Raw genomic sequence first — 18,434 nt, forward strand, 5'->3', positions numbered from 1 at the left:
TTTGTTGGCAGGCTGTAGCCCACAGACCCCAGCACATCAATACTTAGTTTCTGCTTTGCACAAGCAACTTGCAGCCAGTTGTTAGAGGTTACACAACAATTAAATCCTTTAAATGGATTTGATGTTTTTATGATTTCAGTTTTATTCATTGACCACATAAAGAGAAACAATCCAAATGTGTGAAATTCAGTTAAAAGACAAAAGATGAAGATATTTTAAACGTCAACCATGGGATATTTGTGATACATTTATCTTCATGTGTTCCACTCATTGGGCTTTTTCTTCCTGAGCATTAATCAGGAAATGTAAAAGTAGGAAACTAGGCAGCACAAAACACAAAAGACAGTTATTTTAGTTTTTTTGTTTAGTTTTTTTTTTTACAAACTTTACAGTCTTTGATCTGAAATTTTTTAGACCTAGTTAAAGAGGAGATTGTTTATATATTAAAATAACCCGTCAGACTTTCTGTAAAAGTGATCAAACACACCGATAGAACAAGACGGTATGGTCATTTTTTCTTCTTCAATTTTATCAACATCAAAGATGAAATAAGTAAAACATTTTACTATAAAAATAACCAAAATCATTCAGATTTTTCAGCCAAGATGGAAGTACAATTCCCTTTTTTAAGATTATTTTGATCTTTTGTGGTTATTTTAAGTTAAATTGTCATAAAACACATTAAAAGGGACTGGTTGAGGTGTTCCATTAAGATAATAATGAAGTCCGGTGTCATCATTTCAGTCAGACGCAGAGGTAAATCCCACTTTACTGGGTAATCATGTAACAGGAACCAGCTAGATGGAAAAAGTTTCAACAGATTTTTACCTGCTAAAGTTAGTTATTGTCACTGTTTGTTGCTGGCGTTGCCATCTACAGTGGTATCCATCAAAGGTTCATTAGTCACACTCTGACTCCGACATGTAAGGTTGAATCATTTCCTACTTTAGGGTAACTCAAATACTTCAGAACCATCAGTCTGTGAAACATTTCTTGTCCAAAATAGTGTTTGATACCAGCTCATGGGTTCGATGTTATCGACTCAAATTCACAGGAAGCAGGGTTGGCATCTTTATTTCCTGCACTTTTTTTTGTAAAGTCCTAATGTGAAAACCCATTTTTGTAACTAAGAATGGTGTTTTCCTTTTATGATGACAGCAATCCTGAACATTAAGGGTGTACAGAAAATGGATAGAAACAAGCTACATTTTTAGATGAATGTTTGCAGCAGCGGTTTCTGTCTCAGGCGTCACAGTTTGGACTGAAGTTAGCATCAATTTAGCGTAAACTACATAACAAGAAGAGCCAGTGACGTGGCTAAAGTTAAATAAAAGACCCCAACTATCCCCCATGGTACTTTGGATCATCATTACTTCTAAACTGGACAAAGCCTGTGGTTACATTTGTTACAGCTGTTCCTTTCAACTTTGACCAGCTGTGGGAACACATCACACCTGTGTGTGTTATGCAATCGTCTCTGTTTATACTCTCCGTATACCTTAGCATGACATTTTGTGATGCATCCTTCCCACAGGGCGACTTTCATCCTCCTCAGGCCTCCCACATACCTCTGTTACACCTCTCACAGATGCAGCCGTGAGGCAGACAGGCTGGAATCACACGTAATTTTTGGATTCCTTTGTTGTCTCCACGTGACGTCGCAGGCGTTAAAGGCCCGGGTCAAAGCTGGGAAAGACATGCCCCGACAGGGAACACACCGAGCACACGCTAAGGGTCAGAAGGGCAAACGCCCGAGGTCCAGGAGGTGTTTCTTAGTCATGTTCATCGGTGTCAAACACAAAATATTATCCTCCAGACGTGAGCAGCAGCTGCCGCGTTTTTAGGGCTCTTGTCTGCAAATGATTGTAGCTTAGGAAATGTAATGGCAGACATCAGGAGCTTCTGGTTGTGCGTGATTTTTTGTGTGTGCAGGAACACATCTTTTATAATTTTACAGTATGCTTAGACAAAACAACTGAAAAGTTGTAATTTTCACCAACTCTCTATGGCAGGGGTGTCCAAAGTGCAGCCTGGGGGCCATTTGTGGCCCCCAGGCTGCAATTTGCTAAATGATTTGGCCCCACCATCACCGGTTTTTAATTAGAGAAAAAAATATTACAGACAAGTTAAACCCTTCCTTCAATTGAAAATATTAATTATAACACAAAGTCTTTTAATAACTACACTTTTTACATTCTCTTTAAAGTGATAGCAAATAGGATCTCAACTATCCAATGACGTAAATTCAGACTTTTGCGCCAAACTCTGCTTTTAATTAATTTATTAACAAAGGTTAAATATACCAAGCACTTTTCAAGAAAGTGACCCAAATATTGTTGAGAATGGACAAAATAATCATAAAAAAATCAAGAATTAAGGATCTGAAAACTGGATGACCAAATTTATGGTTTGCACCAAATATGGTTTTGCACCAAATTAATGTGCAAAACCATTTTTAAGTTTTGGATCTGTTTGCATATTGTCTTTTTAACAGAAAATCTGACAAATTTCATTAAAATGCTTCATGCACATATTTCGGGGAGTGGGTAAAAAAAATCACATAGAATATTTTGGTAATTTTAGCTTTTTTATATGTATTTTGTGACCCTCGTGTACACTTGACTTGACTATTTTGGGCCACATGAAGGAAAGTTTGGGCATCCCTGCTCTAAAGTGACCAGCTGCTGGAGAAACATCATGACTGATGACTGTGAGTCCAGCTGCGTCTTGTATTCAGGGAGTTGTGACATTCATGCTTAGGTCTAACACATAGTGTGAGGCAGCTTGCTTCCAAAGAATTTAGCATCCAAATCAAACAAACTGTACATGAGCACACTTGTGCAGACAAAGCCTCTGAAGTTTTCCCTGTGGGGAAAAGAAACGGATAATCAAAACGGGGATTACAGGAATTTAGGTCCAGGCAGAGCAGAATAATCTCTAAGCAAACATAAACTGTGGAATTTTGTTTGTTTGATATTTTTTTTTACAACTCCTGTGGGGTTAAATGTGCATAAATAGTACAACTGGAGGTGAAAAGGTAATGTACTGACTACAGATCGCTGTAAATTATCTTTTACTCCAGAGTCTGAAGGCCTCTTTGAGCCTCCTGTCACTTAAAAGGTCTGCTGCTTGTCTCTGGTTTAACCCCCGAACTCGCCGATGTAAGATGATTTCAAGAAATGCAAATCAGAGCTTTTTGGATATAAGATGTGCAGCAGAAGGAAAACGACACAACTCACTCCAATTAAATTGTCAATATTACACTCATCGGCATGAATGTCATTCATTTTGGGCTTTTAACGATGTGCTTAAACTGTTTTTATTTTGCTATGGTGAAATGATAATCCAAAAGACATCTTTAAAGAGAACCACACAGGGTTAAATATTTCACATACAAGCATCCATGCATGCATGCATTATTCCAACACCAGTTTAGATTTTCGGTCCTGTTGAAACGCCTAGATAAAAGTTTTAACCACGGATCTGTTGCTTTGAGGCGAGGGTAAAACATTTCTTTTTGTGCTATGGTGGAGAAACAGACAGGTATTATAATACTACCAACACCTTGCTTGGCAGTTGATACAATGTTTTCAGGTTTGAAAGCACAAGTTTGTCTCCTCAAAAAATACTTCTCGTCATAGAAGCCAAATTGCTCAGTGTTGCTCGCTTGACCTTTAAAGCTTCTGCAAATTTTATTCAGGCTTGATGGAAGAGATTTTGGAACCTGCACTTCTTTCTGGGTTGGTACCCACTCTGTCCACGTTAATGTTGAAGTTACCTAAATCAAATGACATCCTACGCAGTTTCCATTCAACCGAGTGCAAAACTTTGGGTCAAACGAGTCAAACTTTGACACAGTTGAATGTTCTGAGAGGATAAGCATCCCAAAAACATAACAGAACTGGCTTTTAGATTGATAACAAAGGCTAATTTTAAGCTTCTGGGGAAAAAAAACCCAACTTCAGCCACAATGGAGTTTTATAATGTGTGCTGAAAAGCTGTGTTTGTGGCAGAAAGCCAGCTGATTTAAAAGAAAAAAAAAAGCTTCACCGACTCTGATAATGATGGTAAAATATCCGGTAAGAATTAAGCCAGAAACTCGCTGTTGGCTTAATTCTTCTCGGCAGCTTCCTAAGGGACGTCTAACCAGAACTCATGTAAATATATTACCAGAACTGTACACATTGTAATAAGTTCATTTCAGAAAGCAGGAGGAGTTATCCTTGCTAACAGACTTTCTTTTTGAAATCCTGGAGGGTCTGAATACAGAGGTACACATGTGTGGGCTCACCACCGCGATCTGAGACTGTGGTTAGTCTTTTGTCATTAATGGGACATTTTTAACTTTTTCTTTTTTTGGTTCCTGGCAAGCTTTTCCCACTTCCACTCACATTTTATCTTAACAAGTCAGCTGCCATGTTTGCCACAATTACAGCATTTTCAACTGGCATCCAGTAAGAGTGGAAATTAAAAGGGGTGGAAATGAAAGGATACCACACAAACCTCTGGGACCCTTCATCGTGGTAAACCAGAGGGGGAAAAAATGTTTTCCTATTGCACGTACTTTGAAACGTGTGGCGTGTCTTCAGCAGCTGTGTTTTACTAACGCCATGAATAACAGCGGCGCAGAAACACGCTCAAATCAAATTCAAATTACATGTCCAGCTGCACATCTGGGCTGTAGCGCAGGATTATCAGCAGGGGGCAGCGTTGAACTTGAGAGGAATATTTTTGACCATTTAAAAAAAAAAAAGTTTAGGATTTTGATCCTAAGGTAGAAGAAATTTTGAGTTTTATTTACTGTAAGCAAATTTTTGTGCAGTTTGTGTAAAAAGTAGCTTCTGGATCTCCAGTTTTTCTCTTACGCGGCATGGAGAAGACCAATGGATGACCTAACATTAAGTAGAAAACGCTACATAGTTTTATGTAGCTAATCTACAAAAATAATTCATAAATAGAGCATTGTGCATGAGGGTTTCTCCTAATATTTCTCCTAATATTTCCCTCCATGTCTTGGGTTCATAGCCGTTCAAGGTAGATGAGCTTTGGGAGCACATTTTTCCTAGTTCAGCCCCACTTGCTGTTTTTCCGAGGTCAAAGAAGATGGATGACTTTTCTTGCTAGAGGGTGTGAAGTAAATTGTCAGTCCTAGCTCATAAATGGTTACTTTGTCAGTTTAAGAACATGTTTTAGGTCATGTTTCACCAGTAAGGACACACTCAGGTCAACAGAAGTGAAATCCTCCCCCAGCTCTTCGCTGAACGAAACCTCTGGATAAATGCGTCTGCTGGAACCAATGTCCTCATCTTTAGAGCACCTGGTAAATGAAAGCAGCTGTGTGACTAAATTATAAGCAGGAATGGACCTTATAAAAAGGCTCGTTACTACATCAACACGTTTCTAAATCAGGCCCCTAGAAGGAATAAGGTTAATTCTGCGAGGATCATCTGAACTCCTGATGCTTGATCAACTCTCGTTATTTTCCTGTTCATGACCTCGCTGGAAAACTATGAGAGGTTTGGCGGTTTTCTTTGGCTCGACGAGCCTCTTGTGATCTGCTGAGACATTACGCATGTCCTCCCGGGAGCAGTGCTGGGCATCCTTATCACAGGAAGTCACACAATACAGCAGAAGAATGTCAACCTCGCGGTCTGCAGCAGCTGAACTTGGAGAAACTAAATTGAAAGTTTTATTTTTCATTCTTCAGCAAGTTCATTGGGGACAGAGTGTCCAAATATGCATGTTTTACCCAGTTCTGCTGATGTTTTATTTTAGATTTCTCCTGCAACAGAAGATAACGACACAGTTCGGCCTTTATAGTAACGTTCTCGTTACAGTTTACTTGTATTAGCCACCAGAGATATTGTTTGATTAAAAAACAGTGTAAGTCAGTTTAGCAGAAGAACTTCTAAATACATGTCATGTAGGTAATGGTGTGGAATTAGAAAAGTGTTGTTTTTAATTGCAAAATCTGGAATTTGTTTAAGCAATGGCTGGCCATGTCCTATGAAATTGAAAACACTCATATTTACCATATATCCAAATAAACAATTCATCATTTAGAAATAAAAAGTTGTGCTTGGATCTAAATTGTGTTTGACACTTTTTAAAAAACGCACACAAAAAAAACATTTAGAACATGAAACCCAGAAGCTCTAATGGATAGTTGTGTTACATTTTCCAGATATCTATGAACCAAACCAAAAAAACATTAGTTTGCATTGCGTGAAAAAGCAACTTTTCTAAACTTCCAAAATGATCCAAGAACATTCACATCACAGAATAAGGTCAAGTCTATATGACAGACATCCTAAGAATTACAGATGTGTGTTTGCATCTGGAGCAAACATAAACGGCCAAATACCAAGATCCATGCCCTCTAAACGTTCTCATAACATACTTTGTCACAGTCACAAACCTCAGTGTTTTTATTTGGATTACGTGTAATGAACCAGCAACACGTTATGCATGGTTGTGAAGTGGAACCAAAAGCTATGCATGAGAGATGAACAAAGTCTTTTGCCGCGTCTAAAAGGTTTCATCCAGTAAAAAGTTTCCCTCGCTCTTCCTGATCCTGGTTGTTTACTGATGTTCTCCAACAAACCTCTGAGTCCTTCACAGAACGACGGCAATTAAACAGATTATATGAGACCCAGATGGACTCTATTAAGTAATCAGGGGACTTCTGAAGACAATTTACCTTGGAGTAAAGTGAATTTAATACAATGGCTGCACTATTACGACTGAATTTTAGCTTCACAGTTATGCACTACTTTTGTTTTATCTCTCACGAAATTCCCTTCAAAACACATTGTAGTTTGTGGTTGCGTGATTGTGATGGACCGAGCAGCAAGGACAGTCAGGCACCGGTATATTTTCAAAACAGGGTTCTTTTATTTAACCCAAAAAGGATAAAATGTACAAAAATGGATCCAGAAAAGAGGTCAAAGGAACAAAACTACTCAAAATAACTAATAACAGAACTAACTCAAACAAACTGACCTCCCTCAATAGGACAAAGAGGAACTTAAATAGTGGCTGAGCAGTCCACAAAAGAAACACATGGGGTAAAACATACACAAACCTAACTAAACCAAATGAAGCAAAACCCCCAGTTCCCCCCATAGACTGATTTGGTATGGTCCAAATCAGCTCAGCCCCTTGGCCACCTGCTGGTTCCTCAGCCAAGGGAACTAGAGCAACTGAAAACTCAATCATAACAAAACGGGGTAAAGCAAAATGTGCACACTAATTTTGAAATACAGTGTTAGGATGATAAATAAATTCCAAATAATGAAATGGCTCTGTAAATGAAGCCCTATATGAAAAAGAAACTAAGTTACATAAATGGTATTTTTACCACATCTGTGTGGCTGTAAATGCAGCCATCACAGTGATGAAGTTTGGAAAAGTTAAGGGTGTAAGGAATGCTTTAGTGTATGCACCTCATGAACTCTTTCAAACGTTTCCATTTGTGTTTATTATTTCATCTCTTTTACCTTCATTTGATAAATGTGACTGAAAATCAGGGTTATTATACCAAATATAAGTTAAAATGTAAGCATTGTGTAGTTTAAAATGAATATAAGCTTGCTTTCTGTTTGACGCTTAATGTTTTTTTTTTGTTAATTTAACCTTTTTTTTTCAATTAAATACTTGAAATTACATATTTTTGGGGAAATTTGGAAGTTAGGTCAGTGGTTTATAGACTAAAATATCCTGATTTCTCTAGAGCTGTATGTCCGAGGATCCGCATGATGTTTTTATGTGACTCTTTCTGCGATTAGCTTTGACCATTGGCTTTTGACCGTGATTCGGAGCTTTCTGCAGGCGGCAGGCGGACCATGATGCTCCAGGCAGCTGACCTCTCGCTGGGGGATGTGCGCTCAAAGGCACATGTCTCCAGGGTCTCAGGTCAAGGAGAAGAAACTAATACTCACGGGAGGAAGCAGATCTTCTTTTCTCTTAAAGCTGGTTACAAGTTGTGTTTTTTACCTTTTGTATCTGGTTACGCTGCTGAATTTTCAGCCGGGTGATCAAGTGATGGATGAGTTAAAGTGGGATTCTGTGGACTGAAAGAAATGTCTCCTAAAGGAAGAGAAATCAGGGTGAAATTCAGTCAAACAGAATTATTTGCATATTAATCTTAAACCTTTAAGAGATTATTTTTAGTTGAGATGTGTGAAGTATTTTAATAATATTTACATATATTGTTATATTTATATTTAGCTACTTAATGTGCGCTGTATGCTGTGAGCGTGTGAAACCAGGACAGATTCCTCGCATATGCACACAATCTTGGCCAATAAAGCTGATTCTGATCCTAAACATGAAGGAAAACAGGTTCAGGTTTTTGTGTTCCTGCACAAAAACGTTTCTCACAAACACAATCCTGCAGGAATCGGTGGGGAAGAAACACAAAACACGATGCAAATACAAACAAATCTACTCTTTTGAAGAGCTGCTCCTTCCGACCCACGGTGGTCCGACATTCCAGTTTGCTTATTGGGCAGAAACGGGCTGAGAACCACGACCCTGGGGAGGCCGGGGCTTCAGCTGTCACACAGGTGTGTGGCCTCAGGGGGGGGGGGAGAGAGGAGAGCACCGAGGAACAGACATCCTCAGCCCAGCAAAAAAAAAAAAAAACCTCATGGTGCAACCACAGGAATCTTCAGGAACATTAGATCACATCCAGAGGACCGGATCGTCGTCTTTATGCATTTTGCACAACTGCATCATTGCTACAGTAGCACAGATTAAATGAGCAGGTACCCATGACCATTTGACCTATAGAGTGATTAAATTAGGCTTTATATTTATAACTAAATGAAGTAAAAGGTGTTTGGCTAAGATCTGTGACCACAAATTGTCTCCTTGCTCTAAAAATTGGCTGTGCAAAAAAAAAACTAAACGTTTTTTTATTGTACAGTAAGTTTTGAAGGTGGCCTCTCCTGAGACACCGTGTATCTCTTAGGGTTTGGTAATAGTGCTGCTTTTTCAGTGTGAATATTTACAGATGTCCTGAACTGAGACGGAAATGACTTAATTGGCTGGTAGAATACTTAGTGTGGTTCAGTAAAACTCAGGAAAGGGAAGGAATTTCCTGAGGGAAAACCTTTCTTTACATTCTCGCTTCTCTCTCAGTTTGCTGGTTGTCCTTTACGAGCACAAATAATAGTTTCAAAACTGATTTGTGCCATCTTAATTTCTCCTTTTATGTATCTTAATCCTCCCCATAACAATGAATAAATAAATAAATACTGATGTCACAGCTGAGTATCATGACCACTGACAATGAACACGCTGGTGTTTAAACAATCTATCAGATAAAAACCTTTCACCCTAATTTTAAGGTTTCCTTATTTTTGCAGATCTCTGCAGCTCCATTTTTGGGCTCCTGGGCTGTCAGCACATGTATCTAACCCGGCCATTATGTGTAATATTTGGACAGAAAGATTTTATCTGGTTTAGTTGATGAAATGTTTTGGAAGTACGTTCAACTGTGGGAAATTAAATATGGTGCAACTTCTTTTTGGAAGCATTTCTGAAGGATTTATTTAAAAAACAAAACTCGTTCTAGTTCATTTTAAAATCATGATTATTGGATAAAGACGACAGAAATGCCATTGCTGCAGATTTGAGGATAGACTTTTGCTATCCCCACATTTTCTGGATATTAACTGGATATGTTTTTAATTTAATTTGTCAAAATGTCACAGTTTTCCTCATTATCTTCCTTGAAAGCTGGTTCAAAGAAAACATGTTAAGAATGGAAAAGGGACACCAAGTTCTCTATAGGGAAAATATTGTGTTTCAGGTCCTGCATTTTCTGAACATTTAAAGAGAAATTTGTAAATTAACTGCAGGACCCTTTCCTAGTCAACTCTGTGGTTTAACAACTCTACAAGACACATTCACACATGTAGGCAAGAAGGGGTTTAAAGCAGGCTGAATACAAATTCAAGCCACAATATTCAGATTATGTGTAAAATATGTTGAAAGCCACAAATCATTTTGCCTCCACTTCACAATTATACACCTTCAGCCAATCACACACGATCCCAATAAAATACATTAAAGTTGCAAATGTAACTTTGAGGAAACGTGAAAAGTGGAAGGGGCGTGAATATTCTTGCAGGCGTTGTAAGCGGGCTCTTTTGATTTAAATCTGTCCTATTTTTTGTTTCTCCTGCAGACGTGAATGAATGCGAGGAAACCAACGGAGGCTGCGAGGCCGTCTGCTGTAACACCATCGGGAGCTTTTACTGCCGATGTCCTTCTGGTCAGAAGCTGAACGAAGATGGCAAAACATGTGAAGGTGTGCTGTGTTTTGGTTTGTTTCATTTTTGTCGTTTTCAGTTTTCGATGTGCCTCCAGCATTTTACACATTTTACACTTAACGTGAACAGAAACAGAAACGTTTCCACGCAGGGATGCACAGTCCTCCAGTTGCTGTTTCTAGTTGCCGACAATTTAGAAGGCCAGGAAATCAGCCGTGCTGTTCGGCGCATAATCACAGACAACACTGACAGCCTTCCTTCCGGTAACTTGAAGCTGCAAAGAAACGACCCTTTCACTCACTGAGGGCTCAGCTGGGGGGATTATGAGGGGCATCTCCAGAGCAGGAGTCCAGCTCCTCTGCAGGACGCGGCTCAAGAAGCCAACACTGAGTGACGAGGAGAAAGCTGCTATATCTATTTGGCACCGCTCAACCCCATAAACGAGCTCTGGCTCCTTTGCCATCAGTGAGCCGATATCTCAGGTCCCAGACACACCCAGGCCCTCACCCTAGGCTGTAATCTAAATGTTTAACATGAGTTTGTATTTGGTACTTATTAGGCATGGGCTGGTATGACATATCATGTTTTCAGGGGTATTGCAGCATTTACCTACAAACATGAAACAGAACATGTAAAAAGAAAAGTAATAAATATGCCCGCTGTAGCTAAATTCAATGTGATTTTGATACATAGACTGAAGCAAAAATATCCATTTGTTAAAATGTGGGTGTTTGTTTTCAAGTTCTTATTGTGCGATATCATTTTATTTGAATTAGCCGGTTAATCAGTCAGGCTACCTGCTCTGGAAGAGTCTGGAAGAGTCTGGTGTGAGCCGCGTAACAGTCTTATCCTTTCAGCCTTAATAGGAGAGATAAGTGGTGCCGCTTCAGTTTCCATGTCATGTCGCTGTTTTTTTTTTTTTCTGACCAGAATGTTTCCAAACCGACTAATTTGTTCGTGCAGCCAGCTAACGGGCAGAGGAGGGGGATGTCGCGCTGCTCTAGGCTCCATACAGCCTGAGAAATGTCTGGCCACGTGAACGTTTTCTGTCCCTTCCTCTTAAATTGTTTTCAAACCGTGATGGAATAATTGAGCACAACGAAAACCATAATTTGAAAAAAAAAGTATCATGATAGACATGTCAGTGCCCTGTAATATTTGAGGTATAAGTGGTAAAACATGACTGACTTTATATTATAGGAGCATATGTGCATATTTGCACAGCTACAGTAACTCATAAAACCCCACAGTGGTGACGTTTCATATATATTTTATCATCCATTTTCCTACACGTCTGTCCCTTGTGGGGTCGCGAGGGTTGCTGGTGCCTATCTCCAGCTGTCAGTGGGCGAGAGGCACCCTGGACAGGTTGCCAGTCTATTGCAGGGACAGGATAAACAGGAAAAACAAGTACACACTCACACCTAATGAGCATTTAGAGAAGCCAATTAACCTAACAGTCATGTTTTTGGACTGTGGGAGGAAGCCGGAGTACCTGGAGAGAACCCACGCATGCACAGGGAGAACATGCAAACTCCATGCAGAAAGACCCAGGGTTGGATTTGAACCCAGGACCTTCTTGCTGCAAGGCACCAGCATTATCCACTGCGCCACTGTGTAGGCGCACAGTGGCGCACAAGTTATCATGTTTAACTTAATCACCTGGAATTAAGCATTAAGTGTCAGGTCCAAATTAGTAAAGGAAAAGTCTCTAAATGAAAAGTTTTGCAATACATCTAACAAACACACAGCTTAGCAGAGAGTATAAAGTAAAATGTGTCTCATGAAAGTTTTTTTTAAACACAGATCCAGTCAATACTATTAAAAGATTATTGAAAAAGTCCATTTGATTTCAGTAACTTCCTCACAAAGTAAAACAGATTGATGTTTTACAGCCATTATTTCTATTAATTATGATGATTTTTTCCATGTAGGTGATGAAAACAAAACATTTAAAATCAGAATATTACACCCAGCCAATAATTATAATGATAAAAAAAAGATTTTTAATACAGAAAAATGGGCTTAATGAAAAACATGTTCAATACCTACTTAAAGGTTTCTTTGAAAGGTACTTTTATTCTGACAAATGATCCTCATCCTAACACATACTCTAATATAAAGAATATGACTGCACAGCTAGAACTCGTGCTCTTTTCTCAGTCCTGCTGGATACTTTTTGACTTGAATTATGAATAATCTTGCCCTCAGCCATCTCTTGAGTCGACAGATCTGTGAAGGAAAGTTTAGCATAGTGACGATAACAGCTCACCAAAATCAGTGTTCTTCCCAGAGTTTAACTTTGTTGCCACATCTTAGCTGATGTTTCTTGGAAAAATCGCTACGTCTAAGCAGAATAATGGTCCCTCTGTGCAGCGGGCCAGCCGTAGCGGAGAGCGAAGCCGTCTGCAGAGAGAACCCACTCATAGATCTGATCCAGGACAGCGTTATTTGGAAAGCTGGCTTCCATAACCATCTGCCCTTTTGCCACTGCTGCAAACAGCTACCCACAGCATTAATGTCCTAATTGTCTGTAATTTGTAGGAATATTAACAGATGTGGGAGAAGCGGGCTGGAAGCCTTCGATGTTGTAGATGTTTAGGTTGAAGGGTGCAGGTTTGCTGCTGCGTTTGCAGAAAACGATCCGCTTTCCTCTGACATGGAGGACAAAAAGGATTTGGGTTTTATAAAGAGACACAGCATCCATTTAGCTCATCAGGAGGGGACGTAATCCTCAGCAGGGCTTTATATCGTTGAATCCCGTCCTTTCAGACTGTTGTATTTCAGACAGAAATATTTAATCAATACAGAACTTTTGCCCTCTAAAATGAAAAAAAAAGAGAAAACAAGCTTGATTATTCCTGTTTAATCCTCATCTGGAGAGTGCAGCCAAGTTCCTTTTATAGGCATGATTTGCCGGGACTCGGAGGATGCCAATCAGCGCTGAGGAGCGCAGCGGTAACAGCTGCTACGCTGGCGGTGGAGCAGCACGTTCAGCATCACGCTGTCATGTCAGTCAGACGTTACAGCTGAGGCATTTTACAAGCCTGAAGCTCTGCCAACCTCTGACACGTGTCAAAATAATCAGCAGCCTAAACCAACACGGTTGCTCCTTTCACCTTTCGGGATCGGGTCACTCGCCGTGACGACGGTCTTCTTTGTCGGCAGAAGATGTTTTCGTTGTTGCTCCTCGATGTCTGCGTCTCTTAAGCAATGCTGTTCATAAACGTGTTTATGCGCCTAACTTTTTTTTCTGAGAAATGTGAACGGAACTATTTTTGCTTTGAACCTGACGAAGTTGAGCTAAGAGCAGCTCTCCCCTGTATGCAGAGAGGCTGTAGGACACACCTTGGCTATTTTATGCAGAAAGGACTTGCAACGTTTCCCATCAAAGGCAAGAACGTAGTTACAGCCAGTGATGCATTGTTTCTGCAGCCCGGTTCTGTTGTGGCTGGGCTGAGCCTGCTTCAGGCAGGGAATGAGAGTTTGGAGGTACAGGAGAGACGAGCCGAGGAGCTTAATGCATTCTGTCTGTAACTTTTCTCTTCTGCCGTCACAGATGTACGTATGGGGAAAAAATAGCGGCACAGATCTTCTCTTTAATTTACAAACATGATCATTTAGTCTGCTGACCTGCTTTATAGACAACGCTGTCTTTTATCAAGGCAACAATGTCTTGTAGCGGTTGCAGTTAAATCTGCGGGGCAATGGGACACTTTTCAGTCAGAGTTCCCTAATCGTCATGCTTTCTGGTTTTTAAAGCAGAAGACGACGGGAATGAGACCCGCTTTAGTGAACATTTGGTTAAATTCAAATGGATGTCCATCCATCCGAAGAACGATAACAGGAGATGATAAACCAAAAGTAAATGAGCTGGCAAAGGCCATTATTAAGAAAACTTTCCGAAATATTCCTTTGGGTTTTGGGTTCATATTTACATGACAGCATCATGAAGTTGCTGAAGATTTCAGCTGAAGATCCATGATGCAAATCTGCTCTTCCACCACCTCCCAAAGCTTCTCTATCGGTTTTAGATCTGGTGACCGTGGAGGCCATTGGGGTACACGTTGGTGAACTTATTGTCATGTTAAAAAACAGATAATTTGGGCATTGTAATTATGCCCCGTTGATCCTAAGGACCCTGAAACTGGGCCAAGGAAACATCCACCACATCATGACACCATCACCAGGCTGATCCACTGATTTAAGCAGTCTGGGTCCATAACTTTGTGTTGTTCATGCCAAAGTTTAACTTAACAATATAGTTCAGTTTTATGTTCTTAGCTGAGAGGGATCTGGTGTTGTCCTCTTCAGCCCATCTCCCCAAAAGTCAAAAGTAAGTTTTTGAGCTACTCAGATAAACGCTGGGCGCTGAATTCACTTAAATCCGCTTTCTTCCCCATTCTGATGCTCATTTTGAACTTCAGCAAGCCGTCTTCACCAGGTGTAGGAACCTAAACGCAGGAAGTTGCTTCCATGTGTTCGGCTGGTGGTGAATTTCAACACAACTTAACTCAGTTTTAACCCGCGTGAACAGATATTGTTCACACCTGTGACTCAGATGTTTCTGTTTGCAGAGCTGTGAACATCCTGGCATCCCCGAAAACACTAAAGCATTTCTGTCGGGACGGTTTAAGGCTGTTATTATTGGAAAGAAAAAGTATTAGAGTTGAGGGCCTTCTGCAGAGGCCTCTGTGGGACATTTACCTGGGGTTCACTTCTCTTCTCACTGAGGAATGGACGCTGACAGTAAGCAAGCTTTTTACTGTTTCATTAGTTCTAAGTACTGAAGTGGTATGTATGCGCTGGCAAAACATGAAAAGACAAAGTGCTAAGTTTCCCGAAGACAGGTTTTTTTCTTTAAGGCTCATTCCTTTCTCAGATGTTTGGATAAAAAGCACAGCATTTGACTTTTGGCACTTATTGAATTTGGCATCACTTTAGTGGCATTTAAAAAAAAAAGAAAATCCACGTTCATGTTCTTTTTTTTTTTCTGCCGCTAGCCGTTCTAATAAATCCTCTTTTTGAATCACAGGAGATCGTTTGAAGAAACAGGTAAAATACAGTGGCCTTTTTATGAAGCGCCGTAAATTTGGAGAGAAGAAATCAATCACCGCGAGAGGCTAAAATAGGAAAGTAATTTATTTGGGGCTTGAACAGAACAGGACAGAGGTACAGTCTGGCGCGAGAGGGGAAAGCGAGGAGCGGAGAGAAAGAGAAAGAGAGAGGAGGATCCACAGCAGCTTTGTGGGATGGGAGGGTGAAACAGAAAGAGATGGAGGGAGGCAGAACAAAATAAGAAGTAGTCAGCATGGGATGTCAGTCCAGGACTCTTCATTGAATAACTAAAAAATAATGACATTTCTGAAGACAATTTAATAAGTCATACTCCAGCTATGGCTTCGGCATCAGGATGTTGGATTTTCCTCCTGGTGCTTGTAGAAGCTATGCCATCTCTGGCTGCAAACTACCCCTATGTTTACTACAGAAGAATTTGTTTTAGGCCTCACTGCTATCAGGGCTACCACAGCTACAACTCTGGCTACCTGGAGGCTGCAGGTAAGTGATAGTTTTTCATGCAAAAAACAGATCAAGCAGGAGGAGAGTTTTTTTATATATATATATATATAATTTAGAGATAAGTGCATCTGCAAACATCAACTGTGTTATTGGAGATGTTTTCTTTTGTACTCTTTTGAAGTTGGTGCAGCTGCAGTGCTCTGGGATCAACCTGTTTTACATTTATTGTTACTATTTTGCTGATATTCCCGCTTGTCTTACATGTCATGTTTGGAGTTAAGTCAAGACGTTGCAGAAATATCTGCTGTGCACAATAAACATGTCAGCTTTTCTAAACTAACATGAAATATCTGTCCTTTGAGACGTCACGGTGCTGCGTTCAGAGCGTTCATGCAAAAAAAAAAAAAAGTCAGCGGCTGCTGAGGCTTTGGCTTCGGCTCACTGAGGATCGTGTTCTGGATGTGGAAACTTGGGCTGGAGGCTGGAGGGTTGAAGCCGACAGAGCAACTCCACTTTCATTACATGAAAAACCAAACCCAGACTGCATTTCCATTGATGGAAAAATGCACGGACCGTTACTGCCAGCTTTCCTGGATTATGTGAAACTCACATTTGGCGGCATAGACTCCAAGAGGAAGAACGTTTGTTTCTTCTCTAAATGCAGGTTTTAAGGATGCTCTTGGATATTCCTCGGAAAAGGGTTTGGGTAGAGGTTTTCCAGGAGCCATAATGCAAGTAAATGTATATCGTTTAGGCAGTTTCGCCCTTACTATTTTGCTATTATTGCTCCTAATACCCAAGATTTTTACAGAATTCCCTGCAGATTTAATTTAACCCCCCACATTTCGTACTTTGGGCCATGTAGTGACCTGAGTTATGTGCAAATGACGTAACATACCGGTGAGAGCTCAGATGCAGATTGTCCAGATGCTTCACTGTGTCCATCCCACAGATCATGAAGTTTTTTTTCTCTCTGTGTTGCAAACGATCTGTCTACCTTTATGTCTTTCCACGGGATACAATATTTATTACTATAATCCCCATATGCAATATTTCAACGCAGTGCAATACTGTAAAGTGGGCTGCAGTGTGAAGTAGAAGCTTTAATGATGGGTCCAGACGGCTCACCTCTGCAGCGGCGCCTCCAGAAAGTTTTGATTGACGACAGAAAAATAAACCATGAATAAATAAAATTGATGTTGCAATTTATTGAAGCTTAACTTCACTTTTAGGTTCATATTAATTAAAAAAATAATGCCTGTAACAAAGGCTGTATTGCCAGTTCTATGGATGTGTGAGGGGGGGGGGCATATGATTGAATCAATTCACTAACTTTGCAGCAATCCCTCACAATGCTCAAGCATGCGGTCATAGTGGAAAGGAATAACTCAGTTTTAAAGGAATTTTATTCAAGAGAATATCTTGTTGAGTTGGACATCAAGCCTTTTTGCTCATACAGTGCAATGTGCTACCGACCAAACAAGTCTGTGTATTAAACAGTTTTATCGGCACTTAATGCTATGGTGAGATTCCTGAAAGTTTCTGGGAAAGTATTGATTATATAAACGCTAAAACTAATTGTAAAATGAGAATATCTCTCTGCTGCAACTATCTTCCCTTCCCTGTGGAGGTAAAAACCCACTTTAAACAAATTAGCGACTCCTAAATGACGCGTCTTATCCATTAATTGTTACGTAGCCAAAAATTGCAGACCTCTGCGATTTGGAAATGACGTTGTTTAAAATTACGATTATATTGTAAATGTGATTAATAGTCCAGCCCTACAACTGAGTACAGAAGGTTGACGGTTGTGGCTAAACAGAGGAGCACCAAGTTAGTGGGTCTGTCAAATGGGGTTCTGTGGAGAGGTTATGGGTAGTTAGTATCCTATGTGCTGGGCTAGCTTACTGAGGCTACGTTCACGCTGCAGGTCTTGATACTCGATTCAGATTTTTGCTGAAACAGATTTTTTTTTTTTGAGGTGGTCATGTGCAGTTAACAGAAGGAGACGTCAGACAACAGCGTGCTGTTTACGGGAGTAATGGTGAATGTCATGTTTTCTAGAAGTGTTCAATAAAGTTTTATAAAAAAAAAACCTTGTTATTAGAATGCTGTTGAGCAATGGGCGTCGACAATATTAAGACCACATCACAGCAGACAAAGTACGAACAAAACAGTACAGCTATTAACAACGGTCTTTTATGGAGCGCTAATGGAGCGCTGTGTGGATGTGTAGCGACATGACCGCACAGACTGCGGACACTTTGAAAAAAAAATTCAACTTAGTACGATGTATGGAAGTGGATTTTTTTCTTGGTTGAAAAGATCGGAATTGGGCAGTTCACACTGCCATGAAAAAGAGGGATTTTGGTCACAGATGGGCAAAAAGATCAGATTTGGGTTGCATTTCCCTGCAGTGTGAACTTAGCCTTGGCCAATTTAGTTTAAAGAAATGGTAATCAGTTTTTCCCGTAGCTTAAAATCTGTCGTAAACCAACTACTGTATCAAAAATGTCATAGTCGTTCCTCTGAATAATATTTTATTAGTACATATATCATTTGGTATGCTGTTAGTTAGCCAAATCTTACATGCAAAATATGTTTTTCAGAACAGGAAATAGGTTTTATATCAAT

At 40.0% G+C, this 18,434-nt stretch overlaps 1 protein-coding gene across 1 annotated transcript in view; it reads left to right on the forward strand.

Moving 5' to 3' along the window:
* megf6b (multiple EGF-like-domains 6b) overlaps positions 1 to 18,434 on the forward strand; it is an 82,692-nt gene that overhangs the window by 31,031 nt on the left and 33,227 nt on the right. The window contains exon 6 of the mRNA XM_012881374.3: positions 10,196 to 10,318. Coding sequence (XP_012736828.2) covers positions 10,196 to 10,318 — 123 coding nt within the window. The remainder of the gene's footprint in view (positions 1 to 10,195; positions 10,319 to 18,434) is intronic.

This window comes from Fundulus heteroclitus, chromosome 20 (genome assembly GCF_011125445.2).
Source record: "Fundulus heteroclitus isolate FHET01 chromosome 20, MU-UCD_Fhet_4.1, whole genome shotgun sequence".
Classification (NCBI taxonomy): Eukaryota; Metazoa; Chordata; class Actinopteri; order Cyprinodontiformes; family Fundulidae; genus Fundulus; species Fundulus heteroclitus.